Here is a 26,403-nt window from a genome sequence, read left to right as displayed (position 1 = left end):
TTAATCCTAATCATCACTTTAATTAATAAATTCCGAGCAATTTCCCTTTAATTTCCACATATCGATACATCATAATCATATAGGAAACCTCGTATGTTTCGTTGACAGGATTAAGTAAACACTAAGTCCAATGAAGAAAACTTAATTTATGTGTTCGTTTGGATTAGGCTAACAAAGAAGAACGAAAGGACATTATCCATCATATGCGTATAAAAGCAATTCTTGAGGTTATAATCCTTTGAAACAATTAACTTTCAAACTTTGATTTAAAACTCATTGAGGCATTTCATCGAACAACATAAACGCAAGAAGACCTAATCAAACTCTAGGAACACGAAATTAGAGAAAACAAAAGATATACATAAGATAAGACATATAGCAGAAAACGATTCGATCACAGATCTAGTCTCTTCTTCTTCAAGCTCTCTCGCCTCTGATTCTCCTCGCCAGCTGAATATCCTTAGGCATGATGGTGACTCTCTTAGCGTGAATCGCACAGAGATTGGTGTCTTCAAACAAACCAACGAGGTAAGCCTCCGCCGCTTCCTGGAGAGCTGCGACGGCGCTGCTCTGGAAACGCAGATCCGTTTTGAAATCCTGAGCGATCTCACGGACCAAACGCTGGAACGGAAGCTTGCGGATCAGAAGTTCAGTGCTCTTCTGATACTTCCTGATCTCTCTTAGCGCAACGGTTCCGGGACGGAATCTGTGTGGCTTCTTCACTCCTCCGGTCGCCGGAGCTGATTTCCTCGCCGCTTTTGTCGCCAGTTGCTTCCTTGGGGCTTTTCCTCCGGTGGATTTCCTTGCCGTCTGCTTGGTACGAGCCATTTCTTTTGAGTAAATTCGAAACGAAGAGAAAGTTTTGAAAATTTGCTTTAAGGATTCGAGAGAGAGATTTGATTGAGAAGACGATGAGAAGAACGTAGAGACTGGTTTGGCTTTTATAGTGAAGGAATCATTTGTTTTCGTTCGTTAGATCTTTTGTTTTTTCAACGGTTGTGATTGATTGAAGTTTAGTGATCCGCGTCATATCTAAAACAACCAATCAGATTACCCCGCCCAACCTTCTCACTTTTTTAGTTTTTTTAGTTTAGGCGCGTCTTTTGAATTTTTTGCTAAAATTTGGAACCTAAACAAATAAAAGAGGACCTCTGTTAATAAATAAAAAGCCCACGTTGTAGTCTGGGTTTAGGGCCCGTTAAGCTATCGGCAGTCCACAAAGGACTTCAGTTTCACTTTTATTTACCTTTATGTTGCCTTTAAACTTTGAATATTTGGTGATTTTGAGACTAAATACTTATGGATTGGTACATTAGACAATATTAATTGAGAAGTAATGTCATTGATGCACATTAATAAGTAATAACACCACAACGCGTGAAATTGTGTAAAACCACGCTTTAAAGCTATTAAATTGTTTATTTGTGTACCATTTTAAAGCTATTTATCAAACTTATTAGTAGTTGATACTGTTGTAAAAAGATGTATTGTATTGTTGTACTACACGAGATTTATATCAAATCCAAAAAAAATACAAAAAAGATAGAAAGATGAGTCAATTTCTTGATATGATAAATTTTAATAATATGTGTTACTATCACAAATAAAGTACTTATGATGTGAATATAATTCACTTAATGTAAAAACAAAAAACAAAATCCACGTTTATTTAATTTTCAAAATGGAGATATATGATTTAAAACCAAGATTAGTAGTCAATCTGGATTGCATGTGAAAGAGATGATTATGAAGATAAGAACATTTTTGATGATCTTACCCAACCATTAATTAACCAAAAATACACGTTTTCAAAACATTATAAAAGCAAAAGCCAACATTGCTACAGAAGCTTCAAACACAATTGAATGATAGAATAAACTAGTCAACGACCTAAGACAAAAAGACTAACTATATTTCGAAATGGGCAAACTCACAACCTTGGGTGGCAAACTGAAAGACGAAGCATCGCAAATGAAACTCAACATGGTTCATTTGTGTGGCTCGGAGAATGCCAAAACCATCGACGTAGCTCTCTTAAAAGCCACGTCTCACACCTCACAGAAACCACCTTCGGACAAGTACGTCGCTTTCCTCCAATCCACTGCTGACACGTGTTACGGTCCTGATACCGTCGCTGCCATCTTACAGAGGCTGCGTGTGACAACGGACGTGTGCGTGGCTGCTAAATGTCTCATTCTTCTCCATAAGATGATTAAATCGGAATATGTGTACAATGGAGAAGATAGTCTCGGCCGTGACAGTAATAATAATAGTCACCGTGCTTTGATCTATAATCAAGGAGGGAGTAATCTTAAATTGAATGATCTTAATGTATATTCATCTCGTTTTACTAGAGAGTTGTCTCCTTGGGTTCTTTGGTAAGATTATTATATATTTTTTACGTTACAGTTTTGGCTGAGAGACTTAAAAATAATTGATATGATTAAAATGGTGTTTTGAATAGGTACAAACAATATCTAGATTGTTACTTAATAATTGCGGAGGCGTTAGGCGTTACACCAAACATAAAAGATAGGTCGGAAGATAAGCGTTTAGAAACTCAACGAGTCTCGTCTTACACAACCGATTGCATTTTCAAACAAGTTGATTTCTTAGTGGATCTATTCGAACGTATAAGTGAGAGACCAGAAGCTCCGAAATCGAAACTCAACATGATCGTTGTCCATATGATAGAACTAATGGTACAAGACTACTTCTCCGTCATGAGACTGATGAAGATACGGTTCGAGGAATTGACCGAGAGAGTTGCTAAACCGTACGAGTTGGTTCCGGTTTTGGAGAGGCTTGAACAGTGTAAGGACTGTTTGAGCGAGTTTTCTTGGCGAAGCAAATATTTGGTTGAAGATTTTTGGTGTTTGGTATCGAAATTGAAAGATATGTAACGTTTAGATAAAAAACCAGTCCGGTCCAGTTCAGTTAGTAAGAAAATTTTATGTATTTATTGGCATAGCTTAGTCCGTAATCCTGGTGGTATTCGTCTCTATGGCATTTGTTATTTTACATGACTATAGTCGATTCCATGCATATAAATTTTCAGGAATTGGATTACTATATGTATAATATATGATAAATATATAACAAATTTATAAAGATGATGGTCCATTCAGATACAGAGCAAACCTGCTATGTTGGTGCTTATTGCTTAACATTAGGTGGTTGATCTTAACTCATCTGAGCATTTTCCCGTTAATTCCATATCGATACACTAGAATCATATAGAAAACCTCTATCTGTTACGTGGACAGGATTAAGTTAACACTAAGAAAACTTAGTTTAGGTGTTTGTTGGGATTAGGTTAACAAAGAAGAACAAATGGCAATCATCCATCATATGCTTAGTTACACAATTAGTTATCAAACACCATCAGCTCAAATCTTCGTCTTTCATTCAATCCCTCAGGATGGATGAATCTTGTGTCTTCACCGCCTTCTGTTGAGTGGTTTCGCTGAAGACGAAGTGCTAATTGTTGGTCTTTTAGCACCTGAGGCAAATCAACAAGATATGGCATTAAAGATCCTACGCGAGAGCAAGCATCTACTTCATATGATCTTTCATAGAAATCTAAGCATGCTGTGATTAGAGCCTGATATGAATGTAAGAAGAGGCAGACTGATTTGGTTTCTAGGACACTAGTCAAAGAGTTGATGTATAGAGACATTACCTGTTAAGGCCTTTGAGGAGGAGCTAGTGGTAATTGACAGACGAGAAGGTCTGGTTTGGCCTGGTGGTTTCATGGTCTGCTTCGGAATCTTTGATGGAATATTACTTCTGCTTTTGAAATCCCAAAACAAAACAACTATAAGAATCTGTATATGCATTCAGATTGTTCTATTAATGTGTGCTAGTAGATGATACTAACCTGTCTTTTGGGTCAGCAGCTTTCCCCATTTTTACAGATTTCTCAGGTTTCTCAGAGGTCATTTGTGCTTCAGGTCGTTCGGTTATTTCAAGAGGCTTAGTGGTTTCAGGAAAAAGAGTCAACTCCACTGCACTGCCTATAGATCCATCAGTTTCTGTTCCCATTGAAAGACAGCTGTCAGAGATATCACTCAGTCTTTCCTCAGAATCTGCATCTGCAAGGCCTACGAGTTCAACATCTTCATCATCAAAATCAATTCCTTTTGCCCCACCAGAAAATTTAGATGGTTGGTGAGAATCCTTTCGATGTTCACGTTCATCTGATGAATGCTGTGAACCAGAATCAGAATGCTTGCTACTATATTCTGAGCAGTTGTCAACATCTGAGGTTCCTCTTCCAAATAAACGAGAGGGCTTTCCTCGACGAGAATTTGGTGAAGCTCCAATAGAATGTCGTCTAGGTGATGAAGGTCCCACCAACCTTAAATTGCTTAAACCACGTTTCAGGACTGTCGACTTCTGAAAATTTTGAAGTTCTTCGTCCTTTTTAGCAATTACATCCTTCAAATTCGATACCTGTTATATCAAGCAACAGCAAGATAATACTTTTGTTCTCTTTAACTTTCAGTAGCCAAAATTAAATCTTCAGAGAGACAGAAAAAAAAAGAAAAGAAAATACAAACCTGTTCCATGAGTTGTCTTACATCTCGACCCTCTTTATTACTTTTTGCAGCACCTAACTCCACACCAGAAACCCTTTCCGCGAATTTCAATGTGCTTACGGTCTCAGCATATGAGTCTCCATCAGGATTGACTTGAACAAACATAAGAGTTTTGGCTTGTCCTCCTAAGAAACAAGAGAGAAAAGTTAAGGGAGCCAACCAAAAGACAGTTTTATGCAATAGATATAACCAATATCTCAGTGCAATCTTCAAAGAGTGATAATGGAGTACCCAAGGAACTTTGAAGGACTTGAGTCAATTTGCTGTTTCTGTACGGAACGTGAGGGTTCTTGTGTGCTAAAGCAAAGATGACATCACCAAGGGCTGACAGTGATTTGTTTATATGCTGAGCTTCCTTGAGTCTCTCTCCGGTTGCCTCAGAGCGATCAACCCTTTCACTTCCAGCAAGATCAACTAAATGTAAACTACCCCGCAAAACTGAGTCGGTTTCCACATCGACACCACGTACATGAACTGAAAGAACACTGCAGATAATAGCCAACATTTTTTGTTATATTTAGACAATAACAAAAGGTAGAAAATAAAATTTCAGGGATAAAGTATACAAACCAGTGTGATCTACTGCTTCTTTCATTAAGAGCTGTAGCACCTACGGTTCTATTCATTAGTCCAATATTCATCAGCTCAAGCACATCTTCAGTTGATCTCACACAATGCATGCTTGCATCAGGGACTGCTAGCCCATTTGGTAAGGCGGTATTCCAAATCCCTAATGTATGCAAGTTAAGGAATTTTTGTTTGAACGCAACTACAAAACATTAGTAAAACCTAAGAGCACTAGACCAATACCAATTTCCCTATGGACCAGCAAATGTATCTGCATGAATCTACCTATTCCAAAAAAAGTTTAGTTACAAAATTAGACTAGGGAAGGATATCTTCGATTGGAGCCCCCATCTGAAAGTATGTCACGAACTTGCTCGTTATATATCTCCACCATTTGAACACCAACTTCATACATGACAGTGTTTTGTCTACTCTGAGTTAAGAGAAACAAATCATTCAGAGCTCTATAATTGACACCCCAATCTTCTTTTGAAGTGATGCTTGGCCCACTCTGTGTTAGCAAAAGAGAAATATGTCTGTTAGAAAAACTTAAAATCCTTGGCTAAAGCAAAGTATTAACAAAATTAAGCTTGTCATTTACCATTGTATAAGTTTTACCAGAACCCGTCTGACCATAGGCAAATATGCAAACATTGTAGCCATCTAGAATTGATCGAATTAATGGTCGAGTATCTAGGAAAACCTCCTCTGCAATTATTAAAAAAAAAAACCGATGCAGGAGATAAATAAGTATATTCTATATGGATGCCTCAACCAATTGACCTAGCTAAATGCATAACAGGGAGAGAAATTTTAACCTTGAGTTGCTGCTTGACCGAAAACTTTGTTGAATTTGAATAACCTATGGCTATCTTTCCCTTGCTTAAAGGGATTCGCAACCACCAATTCACCATTCTCACCAGTGTATTCTATAGTTGTTTGTCTATTGTTTTGCCCTGGAAGGAATGGTCTTATCCGACAATAGACTCTAATATTTCCTAGATAACAAAAGAAAGAACAAAAATCATTTCTTGGAACGGTCTTTTACAAACACCGTACATTGACTAAAAGAGTTTTACCTTTCAATTCTTGCACTTCATTGTAGAGTCTTCGATTTTCTTCAAGGACCACATGGTAATTTTTGGCTGCATCAGCCACTCCTTTGAGCTTCAAACCTAGGAGAATTACTATAAATAAGAACCCATGTACTCTGAAATAAAAAATTCATTTAGACCAAGCAATGGTAGAAAATTAGTGACAGCAAAGAATCTTACCGTAGTAATTTAGATCCTCAAAGTATTTCCTCTGTGTTATTAATACTTCATGTTTCATAGACAAGGAAGTAGCATTCAGCTCCTGCAAAAGTTCACAGATTCTATATCATCTAAATAACTACCATCGGTAACCAACGTTAACAAATACTATCTATAAAGTCAACCTGCAATGCTCCAGAATGGTTGTCTATAAATTTTTGATACATGCATTCTTTTTTCTCCCATCTTTGAGATTTAGATTGGCACAACTTCTCAAGTTCTTTCACCTTCCTACTTGAATCTACAACATGTAACTCAGCATCTTTTAACTTCTTCTCCAACTCCTCTCTAGTTTGTTGTGCTTTTGCTTCTAAATCCAAGCATTGGTTTTCATGTGTCTCTTTCACTACTTTGAGTTCCTGCTTCAGCTTGCGAATCTCAGCATCACTGCGCTCTTTTTCCTTTCTCAGTCTCACTACATCTTTTTCTTCTGACCGTTCTCTCTCTTCTATTCTGGTTTTCTCCAGCTACAGAGCACAACCGCAAATACAACCATTATAAATCTGTGTAAGCAAATCTATTACACAAGCCAAATGGAAAATGATGTAAGAAGTCGCAATATTAAGTATGAGGCGCAACACACAATAGTTTTATGATAGGATCTCTCAGACTGAACCTTGATCGAAATTTAGAATTGGTCTAGAGGTTATATTCCACAGGTAATATATACAAAATTATGTGCCTAATATAAATTAACTTTTCCAGATGCAAGAACGAAACTACGAAACTAAAAGCAAAATATGCATGAAGGAGGTGATATATATTATATCAATTACCTTTATATGCTCCATACAGTTCGTAACAATCTACAACAACGAAAAATAGCAATACCAATCAGTATTCAGTATTCGAAAAATAAATAAATTGAAGAGAAATACTGGAACCAGAGAAAATAGTACCTCGTTTTCCTTTGTTGTCCCAGCTGCCAAGGTTTCTAAGACTTTTATTCTCGACCTGTATTTTTCTTCACGTACCCTAAAGAGTATATTTTGCTGCACCAGTTTCATAAGCATATTCCATGACTTGGTCAGACCTCAGAAGGATGATATGTACATCACGGGAAAAATTCAAGTAAGAATTGCCTTAGGTGATCTTACGTTCTTTAGGTTATCAGCTTGATTTGAGATTCTCTGTTCAATCACTTGGACAAGTGCGCTCAAGAGAGATGCCATAGCCTGAACAACACACGAGAAAAAAAGGAAAAGCATGATGGAGTATAAGAGATCTTCAATGAACTAAGGAATGAAAATCTTAGCAAATACAGATAACATGAATCAATAGAAGGGTGTTATGAGAATAGAGAAGCTCAGTCTTTTGCTTACATGAGACACATGCCCATTCATTTTCGTCATGCTCTCATCAAGAAGCTTATCCAGCATGTCAAACAGTGACCTAGTCGGAGCATTCTGCCAAGAAAATGCAATTTGAATCAGAAACAGAGGTAGTAGTTAAAAGGTTGGACACAGTTGACATGTAAGAAAACTTTACTCGTAAACTGTTTGATTTTAGTAATTCGGAAATTTTATCATCAGATATATCAATCTCAGATCCTTCCTTCGACTGGAATCTATCAGTAAAATTGCGCTCATCCCCTCTTGAATCTGAGTGATCCTCTGGCAGGCTCCATCTCCTCCTTGCAGATAGTGAATTCTTATCATAACTACCATCGGAAAAACTTGCTTTAAGCGCCTTGAGGGACTGTAAAACTGGCACCATATCCCCCTGTTTTTTATATTATATTAGGAGTCATAACTCAATAGAGAAACACAAGACAAGGTAGAGAAAGAAAAGATATGGGAGCAGAAATCATGCAATCTTATCATCAAAATAGCAAATCAGACAATAGCGATGATTACAAAAATGTTGCACCCAGAAGTGTCTAAAACGAGGCTAACTTTGACATAAATATCTACAACTAATTGTTTCGATTTATTATAGCAAAAGTGGCAACTCTACAACTACTTTATCTATATGACTACTATATAAATCAACATGTCTTTTCATATTTAAGAAATGTTATTGTTCTCCACAGAAACAAAGAATCATATCAAAGAAAACATAACAAACCTGCTCTATGTCTGAAACTTCGAACCTAGGCAGGGCCATTTCATCCATAGCAGTCAGAAACCGCTCAATTTTTATACTAGCAGGCTCAAAGCTGCCTCCCTATAGAATAACCAAACAGAGTGAGCCTAGTTGCAAAGTAAAGGAAAAAGAACATAACCAGAGGCTTAAAGCAAAAAAAAACGGATATAAAAGCCAAATGGTCATCAAAATTCAAAAGTACCATTCTCATAGACCCAGGACTAAGCTGATTTAAAAGGCTACACAATACAGTTCCATCCCTCAAGCATGCTCTCAGTTCATCCTCTGAAGCTTCCCATGGTAACTTCAAGTAAGGAAGTGTCTCATTTAACCACTCCACCAAACTCTGATGACCTGTGGGTGAGATTAAGATAGACAAAGATTGAGAACAAAAACCATCATCCCATTTCCCTTTACCTAATAATATGAAAGACGATCTTAATGATTCATTTATGCCATAACTCTGTTGGAATATGAAAAAAATAATAAACCCATTCAAGATAATCGTACTCTTTCCAAAGTCCCCAATCACTCTCAAGTTCTTAAAGTTAATTGTTTCAGAAAACATGTTTGCATCTTTCAAAACAAATGAGAGGAATTATCTGAATAAACGTTAGGAAAGAAACAAGTGAGTAGATAACATTACCTCTCTTACTATCATCCATGCTTTCACGACTTTCTGATCCGTTGAAACTCAGAATGCTAGATCCATCTGATCGAACATTGACACCACTCATATTCGGGGTCCTGTTCGAGCCAACTGCTCAGTTGAACTCAGAGATTACGCTACTCCCAGAATTATATAGTAGTGAGAACTGAGAAGACCCTGAACCAGTAAGCCAACAACGAAGTAAGCTGTCAATATAAATTGTCAAACACACAAATACTTCCTAATCCATGGTAACCCTCTCCTATGATTAAAATGCCTATCAAATGCTTTCAATTTCAGATAAGACTAGTTCCCACCAACATTTCAACATATCGCATAGCAAATAGCGACAATGTCGAAGAAATCAACCCATGAACTCAGCTCAAAATATAACAAAAATCACGTAGATCCAGTCAAAAAACCCCAAAAGAAACCATATACGCTTTTTGTAAGACAGATACGAACCTAAAACGCCATGAGGAGAAGAAGACGCTTGTAGATAAACCTCTCTTGAGAGTGTAGACACGACGGGAGAACGGGCGACAGAGTCGAATTATTAAAAAAAGAATTTCACGGCGAGAAATTGGAGGCGGAAGTTTGAATCCCTTTGCCGGAAAAGAAGAAATTTCGAAATTTTTCTCAGTCGCACAATTTTGCTCACTCTTCCCCCTTTTTTCTCTCTATTTTTATTTTATTTTTTTAGAATTCGAGAAAGAAAGAAAAAAAAACAAAAAAAAAATGCTAATTGCGGTTCGATTTCGAACTTCGGAAACAAAAAAAAAAAAGAGGAAATTAAAAAATTGGTATTGATTTTGCTTTACGCTAGACATGGTCTTGGTGGGCCCTACACTCGTTATAGAAATAAAGGTTCCCCCAACTTCCCGCTTTTTCACATCCAAATTGTTTTAAGATTGTTTTCTGGAATTGGATTTTAAGGCCCACTTGAGCCCATTTAAAGGCCCGGCCTAACGAATTTGAGTGTGTCTAATCTTATCTTTTTTTTATCAATATCAACTTTGTTGCGTATAAGTTTTTTATAATCTTAATTATTCATTTTTTATAGAGGAAAAAAATTGTATGCTATAAGTTTTGTTTGCGAAAATTAAGGGAAGAAAACAAATTAATTAGTATAAAGGAGTTCCCAAATATGCTACAAAAATGTATTTTAAGAAAACAAATATTGAGTTGGATTTTAAATAAAGATGATCTAGTTTTGTTTATCATAAGAAGAAAATAGAGATTAATTATTGCTCGAATTTTCGATATATATTGCTCGATTTTTGTATATAATCATGCACATATAATTGAACATCAAACTCCACCATTAAAAGTAAAGATGTGTGGTGTTCATTGGCAAAAATATTAAGTCTGAGTACGAGAGTACGACTAGATCTGTCCAACCTTAACTAGGATCAAACCGACGCCAGTCATTTTGTGATTTTTATCATCAAATAGTTTATGCTTTTTCAGACAGTAACCTAACCTCGATTGTAACGTGACTAATTTTATGAAATTTAGGTTTAACAAGATGTGTGTACGTACGTTCATGAAATTGTTTTAGGATCGAGATCAAGTTGATCAGTCGTCTCATCACAAAACCAGGTCAATATGAAAACGAAAGAATAATATCTTAGTTTGGATCTGTTAGAGGGCTTAGAGTTAAACCAAACCACAACACAAAAGTTGGATTGAACACAAACACGTATACAATGTATGTATAAAGCCATGTGCATATTTTCTATATTTGCCATGTTCATGCGTGGCTCCACTATGATCATCCATAGAACGTGTAAAATAGTGGTCTAGTAAAATAGCAATTTATTATATATATATAAAAACACACTATTTAATGTGATAAAAAAAAAAAAGCAATGTGCTTAATTACACCATATAGATCATAGTGTAGTAGTAGTAGTAGGTCGTAATATTAATCGAATCATCAATTCAGAATATATTTTGGCCATACACGTGTGCAATATAAATTTATCGAAATCCAATTAATTATCAAACAACCATGACTACACATATTTAATGGAAAACAAATTAATAAAATAGTTTGCACACACACACACACATATCTTAGGAAAATACAATTTGCTTACGAATAAGTTGTAGTTTAGTTAGCTAACCAACAGCTTAGAGATTCTTTATCAATGGTAGATTATATATTAGCTAACCACCGGTATATAAAAATGATTGGTTGATGGAACATAGCTAAATTAAAAAACAGAAACTACTGAATAGAATCTAACTTAAACACGTATATATGTGTTATGTGCATTCAAATGCAAATCTATTATTTGTACACATCTACGAAAAAAGCCAATATATAAGACAATGACAAAGATTTTACATGCATTACGTGAAAATGTACTATTTTTCTTTGAATCTGAGTTTTCTTATTAGACTCTCTCGATATAACAAGAAAGCAAAAGCTTGTAGTTAAATTTTTGATATGAATATTTTTTGGTTGGTTTAATAATTTATGAAGGAATACAAATATGTATAAGAATAAGAGAGGAGTGGCTCGCGCTGACAAAGTTATTAATGCTAAATTAAATAAACTGGACCCTCAAAAAATGGACTGTTCGATCGCTCTTTTTTCTATCAACAGTGTACTCTGTTCCATGCCATTAATGCGAGCATCTCTTTCCATTTTTCTATTTATATTTGTGTTCACATATTTTTAAAAATTTTCATTTCTATTGTGTAACAAAATTTATTTTTAAAAATTATTTCATATTTTAAACTAGCTAATATGTGTAGCAAAAGAAGTGTGTTATATGTTAGTTGTCTTTTCTTCCTTTTGAGTTTGTAGAATTAGTACAATTTTTGTAGTCAAATTCTATATACTACACAAAAGTCAAAGTGATCCTTTTTGAGCGAAGACTATATAAGCTACAGAATCTAATGTTTGCGTGTGTTCACGATAACCACAGTGTACAAATCAAAACTAGATGACAAATTTTTTTGGAAAAGTATAAAAAGCTTATTAACCAAACAAATAAATTTACAAAGAATATTTAACTATTTAGGAAATTACTGAAATCACAGACTTTGATTTGATATAAAGTTTTGAAAACAATCGAGGAACACCGTTAATTAAAAATATAAATAATGCATGTTTATCTTTAATTATAAAACGCATAGCTAATGTTTTAGTGCATCATAATCATACAATAAATACATGAAATAATTAAACAATGTCTTACTACTTTCTTTTTCAACGTAAAGACACGACAAGTAGTCCTAGTTAGGGGTGACCATTTTTTGGGAGATGCGAAGATAATTTTTTATTGAAAGCATGCACATCGTCGCTTATGATAATAATGACTCTTGGTTTCTTCTTTATTAATCATCATCTCATTTAATTACTGTATCATTTTTTTGTTGTTTTCGTGATTTTGATCAACATAGCTGAACACGTACAACGTGATTATAATTAATCCCTACTATTAGAGAAGTCAAAAGGAGAATAAAAATACGATAATAAACCCCTTACATTATCTTTAGATCCAAACTTCAGTCGTTCTCGAGGATAACCTTATTGTTTGAGTACCTTACCAAAAAAATTACTTATTGTCTGACTCCGTATATAACTTACGAGATTGTGCGATTAAATTGAAGGTGGACGATTAATTAGCAATTATATACTATACAATATGTTCGATATAGAGGAAGTTACTTTGGAATTATATACCATCGATGGTAATTCCAAAATGTTCGATACTATACAATTAATTAGCAATTATATACCATCGATGGTAATTCCAAAGATTCGAAAACAATGTAGAATAGTATATTCAAAAAACATGTATATCAATTTTTAGTTAATCCATGCAGAGTATTTTTAGTCAATATATATATACCACAAAGATTTTCTGGCTGTATAGGGGAGCTCCTCTCGAAGCATAACATTAATTTCGTGTCCTTCTTCGTGTCTCACCATTACCATTTGCTCTATCCAAAGGGAAAAAGAAAAGATCTTCCAGAATTTTATATATTGTGAGGTAAATATATATAGAGGAAATACAAGTCAAGTAATAACTCAAAGAAAATTACTATAGAGGAAGTTAGTAATTATGAGATAAATGTAACGTAATAATAAATGTTACTTGTGATGGACATTCATTGAATTCATAACATTTCAATAATACACTAAAACATTGAAATTTTTAACCTAAGAAAACGTTAAGCAAAATTGAATGCATGGACATGACCTCGATCGTACATTAAAGATTTGTATAAATTGGCTTCTTTAATCTTATAGATTCATATACTTCATTACTTTGTTTTTGCTTTTTAGATTACATGATATTTCATGACCACGATGAAATATAGCATATCTTGCTTTTTGTTTGTTATTGTATTGTCGTGTGTTGGATTGGGTGACTCGAAAATATGGAGAAAAAACGGTGTACACATAAAAAACTTTCTTCGTGGAGTTCTTGCATTTGTATGTGTATTGAACAAGGAAGATTTAGGCTACCAGTATTTGAATCCTGGAGAAACTTACGATTTTAGTTTCTATGATGGTGTTTTGCCGAGCAAGGCTTATTGTGGATTTTGTAAAGGTGGAGAGCATATGCAGGAAAGTTTTCACCAACACTTTAGGGCATACAAAGGTGGTGGTTTCCTATCTCATCGTGGTGGTAAGCAGAATTTCTGGGACGTTAGAGAAGATGGTTTTTACTTCACTCATGGTCGAGATACTCCTAAACTAGAGTATACATGGCTCCCGTTTTAATTCGTTACCATTTCATGCATACTTATATAATTTGTTCTTTTCATATTGATTTTTGTTGGATAAAAGACTCAACAATGATCATGTTTAATTATCATCGTATGTGATTTATTAATGGGTTTAGGAACGTTTTTGTTAAGAACAAACTCATCTAAACATATATCATAAATTATGATAAACATTTTCACAAAACGATATTGGCTTGTTACTTGTATGGGTGGGAGAAATGGTACTAATTGATATTGTTGAAACAAGATTAAAATTTTCCAAAAAGAGAGTGGTGCTTGGAACACCGTATTCAAAAGGGTTAGTAGATACACACTACTTTTGTTTATTGTTTTTACCACTCATTTAATTTTAAAATTTGTTATTTGTACAATTCCTCGTAAACAATTCAGTGTTCTGTGATAATATACAGTGTACACACAAACACAGACGACACACCTAATAAAGAGATTCGGACACTGTCCTTTTCTCTCTAGACTCAGAAGCTCAATTCAACCACACCAAATAGTAGTAAACTTCAAAAACCACAAAAATCATTTAATCCAATTTCCCATTTTAGAAGGTTAAAAATATATTAAATATTCTTTGGTTTTGTTGTCTTCTTCTTTCTTCCTCAGGAAAAAAAAACCCAAAACCAATGTCATGTAAATTTCACTAACTCCATGACTCATTCATATCCTTAAAACCCCTTCTTCTTCTTTTTTTTCTTTCTTTCTTGTCTTCTGGTTTACTCAAAAGACAACAAAGTTTTGTTTTTTTGATATACAAATTCTGATCTTTGTCTTTTTTATGTTACATGGTGATGAAGAAACAATGACTACCGAAGAAAACAGAACAGTGCCGGAAAATCTAAAGAAACAGCTTGCAGTTTCAGTTCGAAACATTCAATGGAGTTACGGAATCTTCTGGTCTGTCTCTCCTTCTCAACCAGGGTACACAACTATATCTCCTCATCTTTATCCTTAAAATTTAACCTTTTTTTTATAGTACTTCTCTTTCTTTTCTTGGCTCTGTCCATAAGAAACATGACGAGACATTTCTTGATTTTTATTTTTTTGTTTCTTTGTTTCTTGATTAAACTAATTTTGGTGTTCTTGATTTTTTGACTAAAAAAATAAAATAATAATAATGAAGAGTGTTGGAGTGGGGAGATGGATATTACAACGGAGACATTAAGACGAGGAAGACGATTCAAGCAGCTGAAGTCAAAGTTGACCAGTTGGGTCTTGAGAGAAGTGAGCAGCTTAGAGAGCTTTACGAATCTCTCTCCCTCGCTGAATCCTCTGCTTCCGGTGGCTCTCAGGTCACTCGACGAGCTTCCGCCGCCGCACTCTCTCCGGAAGACCTCACCGACACCGAGTGGTACTATTTAGTATGCATGTCTTTCGTCTTCAACATCGGTGAAGGGTAACTCCGTCTTTCCTCATAATCCATCTTTAATACAGTATATTCCTTTCATTTCACATAATCTTTTTGTAAACTTATCTTTTTTAGAATATATTTTTTTATAATACTACAACTTTAGGAAAATAAAAATTTCTTTTGTATTTAGTTAAAACGAATAAAAAATGTAAAACTATATCAAAACACTAAAACAGTACAATGGTGTCTCATGAAAAAGACAAGAACACCCTTTATTAGCTTGTCGCCTTCAGTTCTCGTCTTCCATTGGAACTTACTCCGACATGATCGAGTTTAATTGTCGAAATTGATCTATGTTTTGAGTGTTTTTTAAGCATAACATTTTCTAATTTTTTAGACGATTTAAAACTTATAATGGAAAAATAAATCTTCTTACATCATTTTCGTGGTGGCATTTATAAGATATAAAGGGTATTCCTGTCATTTACTGTAGAATCCCCGGAGGAGCATTGACCAACGGTGAACCAATATGGCTTTGTAACGCTGAAACCGCCGATAGCAAAGTCTTTACTCGCTCCCTTCTCGCTAAAGTAAGTTTGTGCGTAATTTTCTGCCGTTTTAAACGTTAACGCTATAACTGAAAACGCTCTTTTTCTTGTATGTGTGGCGTTTTGGTTTTTTAAAGAGTGCTTCGCTTCAGACAGTGGTTTGCTTCCCGTTTCTTGGAGGAGTCCTTGAGATCGGCACCACCGAACATGTAAGCCAATATTTTCTAACAAAACATTCTTAAAAGGTCATTTTCATTGGTTTTTTGTTTGTTTGTTATTTTAGATTACAGAGGACTTGAATGTGATACAATGCGTGAAGACGTTGTTCCTTGAAGCTCCTCCTTATCCTACAATATCGACGAGATCGGATTATCAAGAAGTTTTTGATCCGTTAAGCGATGATAAATACATTCCAGTGTTTGGAACTGAAGCATTTCCGACACCGTCCACAAGCGGGTTTGAGCAAGAACCAGAGGATCATGATTCGTTCATCAACGATGGTGGTGCGTCTCAGGTGCAAAGCTGGCAGTTTGTGGGCGAAGAACTCAGTAACTGCGTTCACCAATCGCTTAATTCTAGCGATTGTGTTTCTCAGACATTTGTTGGACCATCTGGGAGAGTTGCTTGCGATCCAAGGAAGAGTACGGTTCAACGGTTAGGTCAGATTCAAGAACAGGGTAATCATGTAAACATGGACGACGATGTCCATTACCAAGGCGTGATCTCGACGATTTTCAAAACGACGCATCAGCTAATCCTCGGACCGCAGTTTCAAAACTTTGATAAGAGGTCTAGCTTCACAAGGTGGAAGAGATCATCATCTGTGAAAACATTGGGAGAGACATCGCAGAAGATGATAAAGAAGATACTCTTCGAGGTTCCTCTGATGAACAAGAAAGAAGAGTTGCTAACGGACACACCAGAGGAAACCGGGAACCATGCGTTGTGCGAGAAGAAACGACGAGAGAAGTTGAATGAACGGTTCATGACATTGAGATCTATCATTCCTTCAATTAGCAAGGTAACCGATTCTAATAAATCTTCTTGTTTGTATAATAACAACTTGTTCTTTACATGTTAAAAAATAATGTTTTGAATGAACTAATCTTGAGTGTATTGTGGATTCTACAGATTGATAAAGTTTCAATTCTTGATGATACGATTGAGTATCTTCAAGAACTGCAAAAACGGGTTCAAGAATTGGAGTCTTGCAGAGAATCTGCGGATACAGAGACGCGAATGACGATGATGAAGAGGAAGAAACCGGAGGATGAGGACGAAAGAGCATCAGCGAATTGTATGAACAGCAAGAGGAAGGGGAGTGATGTGAATGTAGTAGGAGAAGATGAACCGGTTAGTACGGGTTATGCTGGTCTAACCGATAACTTAAGGATCAGTTCAGTCGGTAACGAGGTGGTTATTGAGCTTAGATGTGCTTGGAGAGAAGGGATATTGCTTGAGATAATGGATGTGATTAGTGATCTCAACTTGGATTCTCACTCGGTCCAGTCGTCAACCGGAGACGGTTTACTCTGCTTAACTGTCAATTGCAAGGTACAGTCACTCACTACCTAGCATAATTTAGATTACTTAAACCGGAATACGAGTAAGCATAAGTTTGATATTATATGGTTTGATGTTGATTGCAGCATAAAGGGACAAAAATAGCCACAAGAGGGATGATCCAAGAGGCACTTCAAAAGGTTGCATGGATATGTTAAGATCTCACGGTTTATTAGATTGATTTTTTTTTTGTCCGGTTTGGTTATCCAACCTTCGGTATTTAGTGATTCTAACCGAGTTTTTCTTTAGTAATTTTTGAACTTCTGGAAAATTGTTTAGAATTCTTGTAAAACCAAACTCATTTTGGCTCATAACGAAGTAATACTTAACATACTATAATACCTAAATCATGCAAAATGAAACACTTGCGGTGAACAGAAGTAAAAAGTAAAGAATGCATAGTTTGTGATCAGTTTAAAGTTCAACCAAAAACATCATAGTTACATAAGATAGTCAGATTTTAACATACTAGTGCATCTTAAATCTCAATTTCAGACATTCTTTATGTATATTTAGAAAAGTTGATGTTTTAAAAGAATTAAAAATTATATTTAGAAAAGTTAAAGATAGGATTTGGTGGTCAAAAGCCTGGTATAAAGTGTGTTTTCACAAAATACACTGCCTTATAGAAAAGAAGTAATGTCATTTCAAATAATTGTATCATATCTAACGCCACTGAGAACTTCAACATGTGTTACCCAATTTTAACATTTTTTTCGAACTTTTCTTTCAAAAATAAAATAATGGAAGAGAATTGTAATCATAAGGACTTGGACTAACCTTTTGTGGATTTGGTATGGTAGCATCAAAATGACTCTATTTTTAGATAAGACAGATTAGCTTTGTTGAAAATACATAATGTAGGGCGTTAGAAATTTGGGTTCAATAATTTCTTGATTTGGAACAGAATTTAAACGAGAGTGGATGTTCTTTAATGAGATTGGTTGGCATGGTTGGTGACTTTGGTGGCCATTAACTCATGCATTAAGAAGATCCATGAATATGTGAAGTTGAGTTTTAGAAGATACAAACTAGATTTGGATACCGACGATTGAGAGGAGACGTCACTTTAACTTACTTTTTTCAGAGTTTTCGTTAATACAGTATGGAGTCACTTGTTCATGTCCTCCTAAATTGCACCTGGAAAAGGCAAGAAAAAGATGCTAGTAGTAGTGCTATTGAAAAGCAAGGAGAAGGAGAACAGAAGAGAATAAAAACATATTGTAGAAATATACAAACACAACTATGGTGTATGTGTTTTTACATTCATTACCTAGCTACAACATGTACCTATGAATTCGATCATATTATGTATAAACTGAACTTAAATTCTTTGCCTCTAGTTATAACTTTCAAGTCTTTTCACTTCAAGAAACAAATAAAATGGTGAGCTTTTTTCGTTGATCGTATAAATATCACACAAGTTTTACTCTTTAGGTTTACCTTGAAATGATTTGTAACATAATCATCATTACTCATGTTCATCAGAAAACCATGTCTACTAATAATAATAATAATCACCACCATAACCATCTTTGTTTGATGATAATCTTTTTTACATGGTCGAAGAATTGCAGAACACCCATAAATAAAAGACTCAAATCTATGTTTTCCTTATTCCCATTCGATCGTTGAAGGTGGCTTTGATGTAATGTCTAGAACCACACGGTTTACTCCTTGAACGCTGTTACAGATTTTCCTGGAAACATCGTCCAGAAACTTGTGCTCAAAATTGAACCTGCAAGGTTGTATTAACATCGTCAATCTCAGTACAAAGTCACTTTACATAAACTTGCTTTGGCATTTGCCCCACAAGAACTCTAACCAACAAACACTGACACCTATCGATTTTATACAAATAATTGTTATCCTTTCGAATCAAGGTACCTCTATTGGACTCAGATTTGGATAACGAATCTTTAATACTGCATTGCATCACGATGGCAAGTATATAACTTTCACTATCTGATCAATATAACCGGAAGCCAACCTAAATACCTAAGTATATTACTTTAATTACCCATATACTAAGTCCTAACAGTACCACATGGTAGATCAAAATCTCAAGCATTCACATCATAAGTTTAAGAACAAACGGGTTCTATATGCAAGGTATTAAGAAATGTAAGAAGCATACCAATCTGCAGTCATTCCATCTTGGCTTGTAACTGCGCGAAGAGCAACAACATGAGAATGTGTTCTCTTGTCACCTTGGACTCCAACTGATCTTACAGGCAAGAACACTGCGAAAGCTTGCCAGATTGTATCGTAGAGACCTGCATCTCTGATTGATTGGATGAAAATCTCATCAACCTGAGAGATGAAAAAACCAAAAAAAATATAAGTCTGGTAAATGGTCAAGTGCAAAACCAAAAAAGATTATACATCCGGTTGAGATATTAGAGCACTCGCCTGACGAAGAACCTCGAGGGCGTTTCCTTGGGTGACATCGCCCAAGACTCTAACTGCGAGTCCTGGACCAGGGAATGGGTGACGCTTCAAGAACCCTACAGGTACATTCAAGATTCTTCCGAGCTCCCGAACCTTAATTGCACAAAGAAAAATCCAGAGAAAGATCACAAACCAAACACTCAACAGTTGCAGACAAGAAAAATAGTAAAAATACAATAGTAACACACCTCGTCTTTGAAGAGAAGCTTGAGTGGTTCTATGAGCTTCAATTTCATGTCTTTAGGGAGTCCCCCAACGTTATGATGACTTTTGATGGTGTGAGAATGAGTCCTATCAGTACCTGGGGGAGGGCACGACTCAATCACATCAGGGTACAGAGTCCCTTGAACTAGAAAAGCAGGCTTCTTCCCATGCTTTTTCTCCAACTCTTGGGCAAACTGATCAAAAATGTTGATAAACTCCTTCCCGATTATCTTTCTCTTTGCCTCGGGATCCACAACGCCTTTGAGTTCACTCAAAAACCGCTCGGACGCATCTACACAAGTAACAGGTAAATGCAAGTCTTTTTCAAAGGTATCCATCACACGTTCTTGCTCCTTATACCTACAAATCAGAGCATTCTCAGAAAAAGCACATTTAAAAAAGTGCTTATCACATTGAAAATTGATTATTTTCTAACCTTAATAGCCCATTATCAACAAAGACACAATGAAGCCTATCTCCTATTGCCTTATGAACAAGAGTTGCGGCAACAGTCGAATCCACACCTCCTGACAAGGCACAAATGACATGTTCATCAGATGCAACGGTTTGGTTAATCACTTTGATCTCTTCTTCCATCAGGTCCTCCATTTTCCAATCCGCAGATACTCCACACACATCAAAAAGGAAGTGCCGAAGTGTCTCCATCCCTTTTGGTGAATGTGTCACCTGCAAAATCCAACAAAAAACCATTTCATCATAAGCTAGAAATTTACACTGACCAGCACATCCATTTACAGACATTTATGAGTAATTCTCAAGTCAATGAACTAACCAAACATGAAAATAGCTGTGCTTGCAAATAGAAGTACTAAAGCCACTAAAAGTCCAATCCAGACTATGATACTATAAAAATAGTCTCTCATTTTTCAACTATACGAGAGTCGCAGAACATGAACCACATTCTCCCAAATCTCATCAGGTAGTATTCCAACGATCTAAACTTTATCATCCATAAACCCAAAATCCACTAAAACTCTACTCCAAACTACAATACAATATCAGATTGTTCGGCCTCTAGAATCACACTAATAAACCATTCAAATAGCTATGTCAGTCAAATCGTATTCCCAACTAAGAAATGTCTCACACTTTTCACTTATCAGAGTCACAGAACATGAACTAAATCCTCCCACGCCTTCTCAGATTTAATAAGATAAACAGCTAACATGCTAAAGATCTAGACTTTATTATCTATAAACCTTATGTCAACTAAAACCCCAATCCAATGATATTAAATCAAACTCTTCAAGTTATAATACCTCAGGATGATACTGCAATCCATAAATCTTCTTCTTCCGATTCTCCAAAGCAGCAACAGCTCCTTGAGCGCTCTGCGCCACAATTTCAAACCCTTCAGGAAGCTTGACCGCTTCATCACCATGACTCATCCAAACCATTTGCTTCTCTCCACCACTCTCGGACCCAAAAATCTCAGATTTACCCTTCACTTCAATCTCCATTTTCCCATACTCTTTACTCTCTCCTTCCACGACAACACCACCAAGCTTCTGCACAATAAGCTGCAACCCATAGCAAATACCCAAAACAGGAACACCGTTGGACTCAGCCCACTCGATAAACCCATCAGGGAAACTCGGTGCGTCACGCGCGTGAACAGAGTGAGGTCCACCGGAGAGGATAACAACTCGTGGGTTATAGCTAGTGATTGATTTGAGCGATGAGGTTCCACTGATTACGAGAGAGAAGACGTTGAGAGATCGAATACGGCGAGTAATGAGATGTGTGTATTGTGAGCCGTAATCAAGAATCAGAACCGTGTCAGGCTTCATCGTCGGCGTTTCCATGACTAGGGTTTTAGAACTTAGGTGCGAAAAAAGGGATTTAGGGTTTTTCACTGTTTATGGCTTAGAGAGGCTTGGCGGGAAGTGGAGGCTTATAAAAACAGATGCAGTCGGAGCAACTAGCAAACTAGGGTTTTGTCTGAATCCCAAAAAACGAGAAAGACGATATCTTTTTGTCATTAATTATTGGGATACCAAAAGAAAATCCAATCTTTTTGCCCACAATTTCCGGCCGCTGCTAAAACCCTAATTTCAATACAAAAAAACTCAACTGGTCAAAAGTCAAAACCTTTTCAATGATTCAGAAGCTTTTACTTGAAGCAGACCAACCAAAGAATCAAAGATCGAATCTTTTTTAACTTTAGATAGATAAACTAAAACTATTCATCAAGAGAAGATTCTCAAATTTTAAATTTTTTTATACAGACAAAAAAAAATGTTGAATAGTTCCCAAGTAATTAGATTAATCCACATAATAGGCTCCTCTGCATTGTTCTTAGCTCATGGGCGAATTCAAGTAACACTTGTTGCAGAATCTTTTCCACAAGGTCAGACACAATGCCTTCAGATTCACCACCAAAATCTGACCAAAGACATGGCTTTATCAGATCAGTTTCAATTATCTGATCCAATGATTTTGTAGGAGAGTCAGAGCAGAGTAAACTCCAGTCAAAATGTCTCAACGTTTTGTGAATCAGGTCTTCTTCTCTAAGGGATGGTTGTAGATTGACGACTCTTGAACTACCCGATGACGTGAAAGGCCAAAATTTGATGTCTTGACGGTAAATCTCGCGGACAATCTCGTCGGTGTAATCAAGAACAAGAAGAAGCTGGTCGTTGTTGTAATTACCGTGTGAGAATTCATCGAGTAGTGATGTTTCCTCGCTGCATCTTGCCATAAGATTAGTCCAATTCAATCTTGAAGCTTTAAGAACTTTCTTCACAAACTCATGAACAGTTTCTTTCTCAACTAGATCGATGTGTGGATCATTAAAAGAGAGTCCAATCTTATCTTCTGCAAGAAAGTACCAGAGTTTTTCAGGTAAATCAAACAGATAAATTACTGAACTAAGGATGAAAATCATGAAAGCATTGATCCGAGGCCGTTACCGAGTTTAGAAATTTTCAGATTTCCTAGACCAACTGTATCGTCTTCTAAATGAATCCTTTCAAGAACAGAGACAGGACTCGGTTGCTCCTGCTCCTGTTTTGGGTCATGAATGTTGTTCTCTCGTCTTTCTAGACTAGAATTCGACTCCTGCAACAATTATAAAGCATAATATTAAACATCAAATCCACGTGAAACATAGAGATATAAAAACTGTTTACTCTTTTCTCCCAGTACTTACCGTTAATGAGCTATTGAGACATCTACCTTCCATGAATCTGTCTTCTACATGTGTTCTCAGACTTCTGTACTCAGCTGAATCTGATACAAATCTTAACAATTTAGTCTCATTGGCTTGAATATGATTCATTACAAGTTTTGTAATCTTTTTACCTGTACAACTATCGTCAAGAGACCTTAGATCAGAATTGTACGGATTCGGGTCAAAAACCTCAAAGTTCTTGTCCAAAGACCACAATTTAAAGCTCTCTCTCTTCTTCTCCAGCTTCTGTCTTCTCTCTTTGAGCTTTGTCTGCAAGCTACTCAATGCATAAGGAACTTCATAAACCGGTGAAGAGTTTGATCTCTCTTGTTGCCTTTCCACCAGGAATCTCCTCGGTAAAACATCGTTCTCGATACTTAGCTTAAAAACATCAGATTCAACCCGTTTCTTGCGCCTAAACACCGGTGACTCCGGGCTTCTGTAGCCAACTGTACTGGTAGAGACTTCGCTTGTTCGCAAAGCAGCAGCCTCGGTTTCGCTACCTTCAGGTTTGTTTTCTGCGTGATTGCTGTCTTTGTTAGATCCAACAACGAGCTTCAACTTCTTGGCTAGATGTTTGAATCTTAAGTAGACTTTATCATCAACTGAGCTAGATAAACTAGGCTTCAAGAGAACAATATCATCTAAATCATCAGCCAATGATGGAGATTTATCCCGTGGTTCCTTTACCTTAGATCCTTCCAAGTCTTGACCTTTTTTCGCTGAGAAAGAATTAGGATCTTGTAAGAGGGTAATAAACAATTCTTTGTTCGAACTTAGAATATCTAAAGCCTCCATGAACTGCTTAGACCGGTCTTTTCCCTTTTCCTCTGCCTTTGAACAAATCAATGTCTCAGCAGCTTCATTCACACAAACTTGAAGGTTAATCTCTGCACTCTTCTTACAATCTCTCTCATACTTTAGATCCTTTTGCTTATCCTTACCACTTGTCTTCTCAGTTTCACTGAAAGAAGAGCGTTTTTGCTTATCCGGGATATCGCAAGTTTCCTCCTTTAGATCTTTGATCCTTCTTATCTCTCTCTCTAGTAATCCCGGGACAGGTTTAGATTCATACTTGTCATGTTCCCTTTCAGAGCTCAAAGATCTTCTCCTGGTTTTAGGCTTACATGAACTCTCTTCTTCCACAACCCGCTGAACAAATCAAGAGACTCAGTTTCTCTCACAAATCTCTACGTTAAGCTAACCCAAAAACTAACAACAATAAAAAGAAACTTACATCGTTACACTGACACTTGTCATGAAGCTTCTTGAGCAAATCAAGCTGGCTTTTAGTATAAACATTGCCTATACAAAAAGAAACAGAAGAATCGAATTAGCACTAAGCTCATGTTAGAGAAATGAACCAAGAACACTCATTTTAACACTACTAACCAGCAGAATCTCTGACGAACTTTTTCTTCTCAGAACTAAGTCTCTTATTACCAGATTTGACATTTCCGAAATCGAAGAAATTTATCAGTTTCCAACCACAACCAGACTTATAATTCTCGTAGACAAGAGGGCTTTTAGGGAAAATTGCAGGTCCAGGACTCTTGCTGCTTCTTGGTGATCTCTTCTTCTCCATTGATGATCAACAAATTCACCAATCATTCAACACTCTCGTCTTCAATTATATTCTTCAAAAACCTGAAGAATATAAAAATCTTATCTTTTTAACATAACACCAAAAACCTTTAAAACATATAAACAGAACAGAGAATTCTTCTAAGTGTGTCCAAAAATTGCTTCTTTTGGATACAAAAACTGTCAATTTTACTGCCTGGGTTACCTTTTCTCCCTCCTACCTAAACCCTAAACTAAGATTTTCAGTAAAAAACTCATCTTCATAAGAAAAAATCCTCCTTTAACTTTAAAAATGAAACCTTTTCTCATATACAAGTGATAAAATCTTAGTATCTTACAAATAAGTGAGAGGTTTGCTTACCACCAGAGCTTTATGGCTGAAATGAGTCAGAGAAAAAAATGAGAACTTTATTTTGCAGTGACTGTCTGTGGAGCCAATCAAGCACTCAGCTTTGTGATGAAGACTGATAAACATGAAAAGTTAAAAAAAAAAAGCCATAGATTTTTGTTCTCTAACAAACGAAAAAGAAAAGTTCCCCAACATGATTGAGTTTTTTGGGTTTTTGAAGATCTAAAGAGAAAATTATAGGGACCCTTGTCTCTTCATCTACCCATGTAATTAAAAAGAAAAGATTTTTCTTTTAGTTTTTATAAAAAATTTGGCCTTGAGGAAATTTTTTGCAAAGGACAATAAATGAAGGTTACTGTTTATTCTTGGAGATGGGTCCTCTCGCCATTAAAGAGCTTTGGTCTTCTCCCTATGGAGAGATATGAGAAGAAGAAGAAGATGAAGAGGAAGAAGATGAAGGAAGAAACAAAGTTATAAAATCAAAGGAAATGATTAGTAGTCGAAGTGAAAAATGAAAATAATCAAAAGACCAATAGATTTACACCTTTTTTTAGATGGTCAGACACTTTATATTAATTTTAGCAGACGACCAGACATTTTTGTTTCTATACTGTAATAATCTTTTAAAAAATATTATTTTATATATATTTTTTGTAAACTTATTTTGGTTAGTGAAATAATGAAGAGAAGAAATGAGAAAGAAGGAGAGGGACGTGAGAGAGTGAAAGAGACATTGAAATTTGCAGATCGTTTCACATATAAGACAATGCTTTCAAATAAAGCTTTTATTTCTGTCCTCTTCTTATCCTAACAAAAAAAAAATATATTTTTTTCTATATGTATATGTGTGAATGTGTAAGAAGAAATAGTAAATATTAACATGGTTTTTATGTGATTTAAAACATTAACTTATCACTGTCAAAAAAAGAAAGGTACACTTTATTTTTGGCCCAAAAAATTTAATTTTATCGAAAAATGTAACCGTTGGAATCTCAAACTCAAATAGTAATGAAATAAGTAGTAGTAGTACATCTGCTTTTAATGATTATTATTTATTTATTACTTGTAATATTTTTTGCTATTATAGTCCTTCTTGCCATATTTTACCAATTGGTTCTCGAATAGTATAACTTAAAACTAAATGATTATTATTAGTGTTATTTTCTGCAGATTAATCTTATTAA

At 35.7% G+C, this 26,403-nt stretch overlaps 6 protein-coding genes across 9 annotated transcripts; 2 read left to right on the top strand and 4 right to left on the bottom strand.

Annotated features, from left to right (window-relative positions):
* Positions 1 to 260: 260 nt before the first annotated feature.
* Positions 261 to 909, bottom strand: LOC17894158 (histone H3.2). Its single transcript, XM_006301198.2, has one exon. It carries the CDS (start codon positions 826 to 828, stop codon positions 418 to 420), a length of 411 nt encoding a protein of 136 aa, XP_006301260.2. The 5' UTR covers positions 829 to 909; the 3' UTR covers positions 261 to 417.
* Positions 910 to 1,796: 887 nt separating this feature from the next.
* Positions 1,797 to 3,072, top strand: LOC17894802 (putative clathrin assembly protein At5g65370). Its single transcript, XM_006300368.2, has 2 exons — positions 1,797 to 2,378; positions 2,465 to 3,072. The coding sequence occupies exons 1-2, from the start codon at positions 1,921 to 1,923 to the stop codon at positions 2,901 to 2,903; spliced, it is 897 nt and encodes a 298-aa protein (XP_006300430.1). The 5' UTR covers positions 1,797 to 1,920; the 3' UTR covers positions 2,904 to 3,072.
* A 105-nt stretch (positions 3,073 to 3,177) lies between these two features.
* Positions 3,178 to 9,895, bottom strand: LOC17894622 (kinesin-like protein KIN-14J). Of its 2 annotated transcripts, none has more exons than XM_023787217.1 (21): positions 9,681 to 9,895; positions 9,213 to 9,392; positions 8,769 to 8,920; positions 8,549 to 8,647; positions 7,970 to 8,203; positions 7,804 to 7,887; positions 7,579 to 7,656; positions 7,381 to 7,473; positions 7,258 to 7,287; positions 6,607 to 6,948; positions 6,443 to 6,524; positions 6,248 to 6,343; positions 5,987 to 6,166; positions 5,770 to 5,876; positions 5,501 to 5,679; positions 5,172 to 5,336; positions 4,833 to 5,086; positions 4,563 to 4,726; positions 3,881 to 4,455; positions 3,683 to 3,792; positions 3,178 to 3,502 (listed from the first exon to the last, which is right to left on the bottom strand). In XM_023787217.1, exons 2-21 carry the CDS (start codon positions 9,301 to 9,303, stop codon positions 3,441 to 3,443), a joined length of 3,177 nt encoding a protein of 1,058 aa, XP_023642985.1. In that variant the 5' UTR covers positions 9,304 to 9,392; positions 9,681 to 9,895; the 3' UTR covers positions 3,178 to 3,440. The 2 variants fall into 2 exon arrangements, with proteins under 2 accessions (XP_023642985.1, XP_006300383.1); XM_006300321.2 differs by having other exon boundaries at positions 3,683 to 3,789; positions 9,681 to 9,893.
* Positions 9,896 to 14,594: 4,699 nt separating this feature from the next.
* LOC17894080 (transcription factor EGL1) lies at positions 14,595 to 17,771 on the top strand. Of its 2 annotated transcripts, XM_023787729.1 has the most exons (8): positions 14,595 to 14,609; positions 14,774 to 14,897; positions 15,100 to 15,372; positions 15,821 to 15,917; positions 16,013 to 16,084; positions 16,159 to 16,896; positions 17,007 to 17,429; positions 17,525 to 17,771. In XM_023787729.1, the coding sequence occupies exons 2-8, from the start codon at positions 14,779 to 14,781 to the stop codon at positions 17,594 to 17,596; spliced, it is 1,794 nt and encodes a 597-aa protein (XP_023643497.1). In that variant the 5' UTR covers positions 14,595 to 14,609; positions 14,774 to 14,778; the 3' UTR covers positions 17,597 to 17,771. The 2 variants fall into 2 exon arrangements, with proteins under 2 accessions (XP_023643497.1, XP_006300873.2); XM_006300811.2 differs by lacking the exon at positions 14,595 to 14,609 and having other exon boundaries at positions 14,663 to 14,897.
* A 1,082-nt stretch (positions 17,772 to 18,853) lies between these two features.
* On the bottom strand, positions 18,854 to 22,073 carry LOC17895082 (GMP synthase [glutamine-hydrolyzing]). The gene is made up of 6 exons (XM_006300381.2): positions 21,374 to 22,073; positions 20,530 to 20,780; positions 20,078 to 20,453; positions 19,851 to 19,982; positions 19,576 to 19,751; positions 18,854 to 19,176 (listed from the first exon to the last, which is right to left on the bottom strand). Exons 1-6 carry the CDS (start codon positions 21,917 to 21,919, stop codon positions 19,053 to 19,055), a joined length of 1,605 nt encoding a protein of 534 aa, XP_006300443.1. The 5' UTR covers positions 21,920 to 22,073; the 3' UTR covers positions 18,854 to 19,052.
* Positions 22,074 to 22,188: 115 nt separating this feature from the next.
* On the bottom strand, positions 22,189 to 25,740 carry LOC17894901. Of its 2 annotated transcripts, none has more exons than XM_006300748.2 (7): positions 25,232 to 25,740; positions 24,679 to 24,933; positions 24,524 to 24,591; positions 23,418 to 24,438; positions 23,266 to 23,345; positions 23,027 to 23,174; positions 22,189 to 22,931 (listed from the first exon to the last, which is right to left on the bottom strand). In XM_006300748.2, the coding sequence occupies exons 2-7, from the start codon at positions 24,869 to 24,871 to the stop codon at positions 22,375 to 22,377; spliced, it is 2,067 nt and encodes a 688-aa protein (XP_006300810.1). In that variant the 5' UTR covers positions 24,872 to 24,933; positions 25,232 to 25,740; the 3' UTR covers positions 22,189 to 22,374. The 2 variants fall into 2 exon arrangements, with proteins under 2 accessions (XP_006300810.1, XP_023642971.1); XM_023787203.1 differs by lacking the exon at positions 25,232 to 25,740 and adding an exon at positions 25,076 to 25,157.
* Positions 25,741 to 26,403: the final 663 nt, after the last annotated feature.

This window comes from Capsella rubella, unplaced genomic scaffold (assembly GCF_000375325.1).
Source record: "Capsella rubella cultivar Monte Gargano unplaced genomic scaffold, Caprub1_0 scaffold_2, whole genome shotgun sequence".
Taxonomy (NCBI): Eukaryota; Viridiplantae; Streptophyta; class Magnoliopsida; order Brassicales; family Brassicaceae; genus Capsella; species Capsella rubella.
This window is presented reverse-complemented; position numbering and strand designations above follow the sequence as displayed.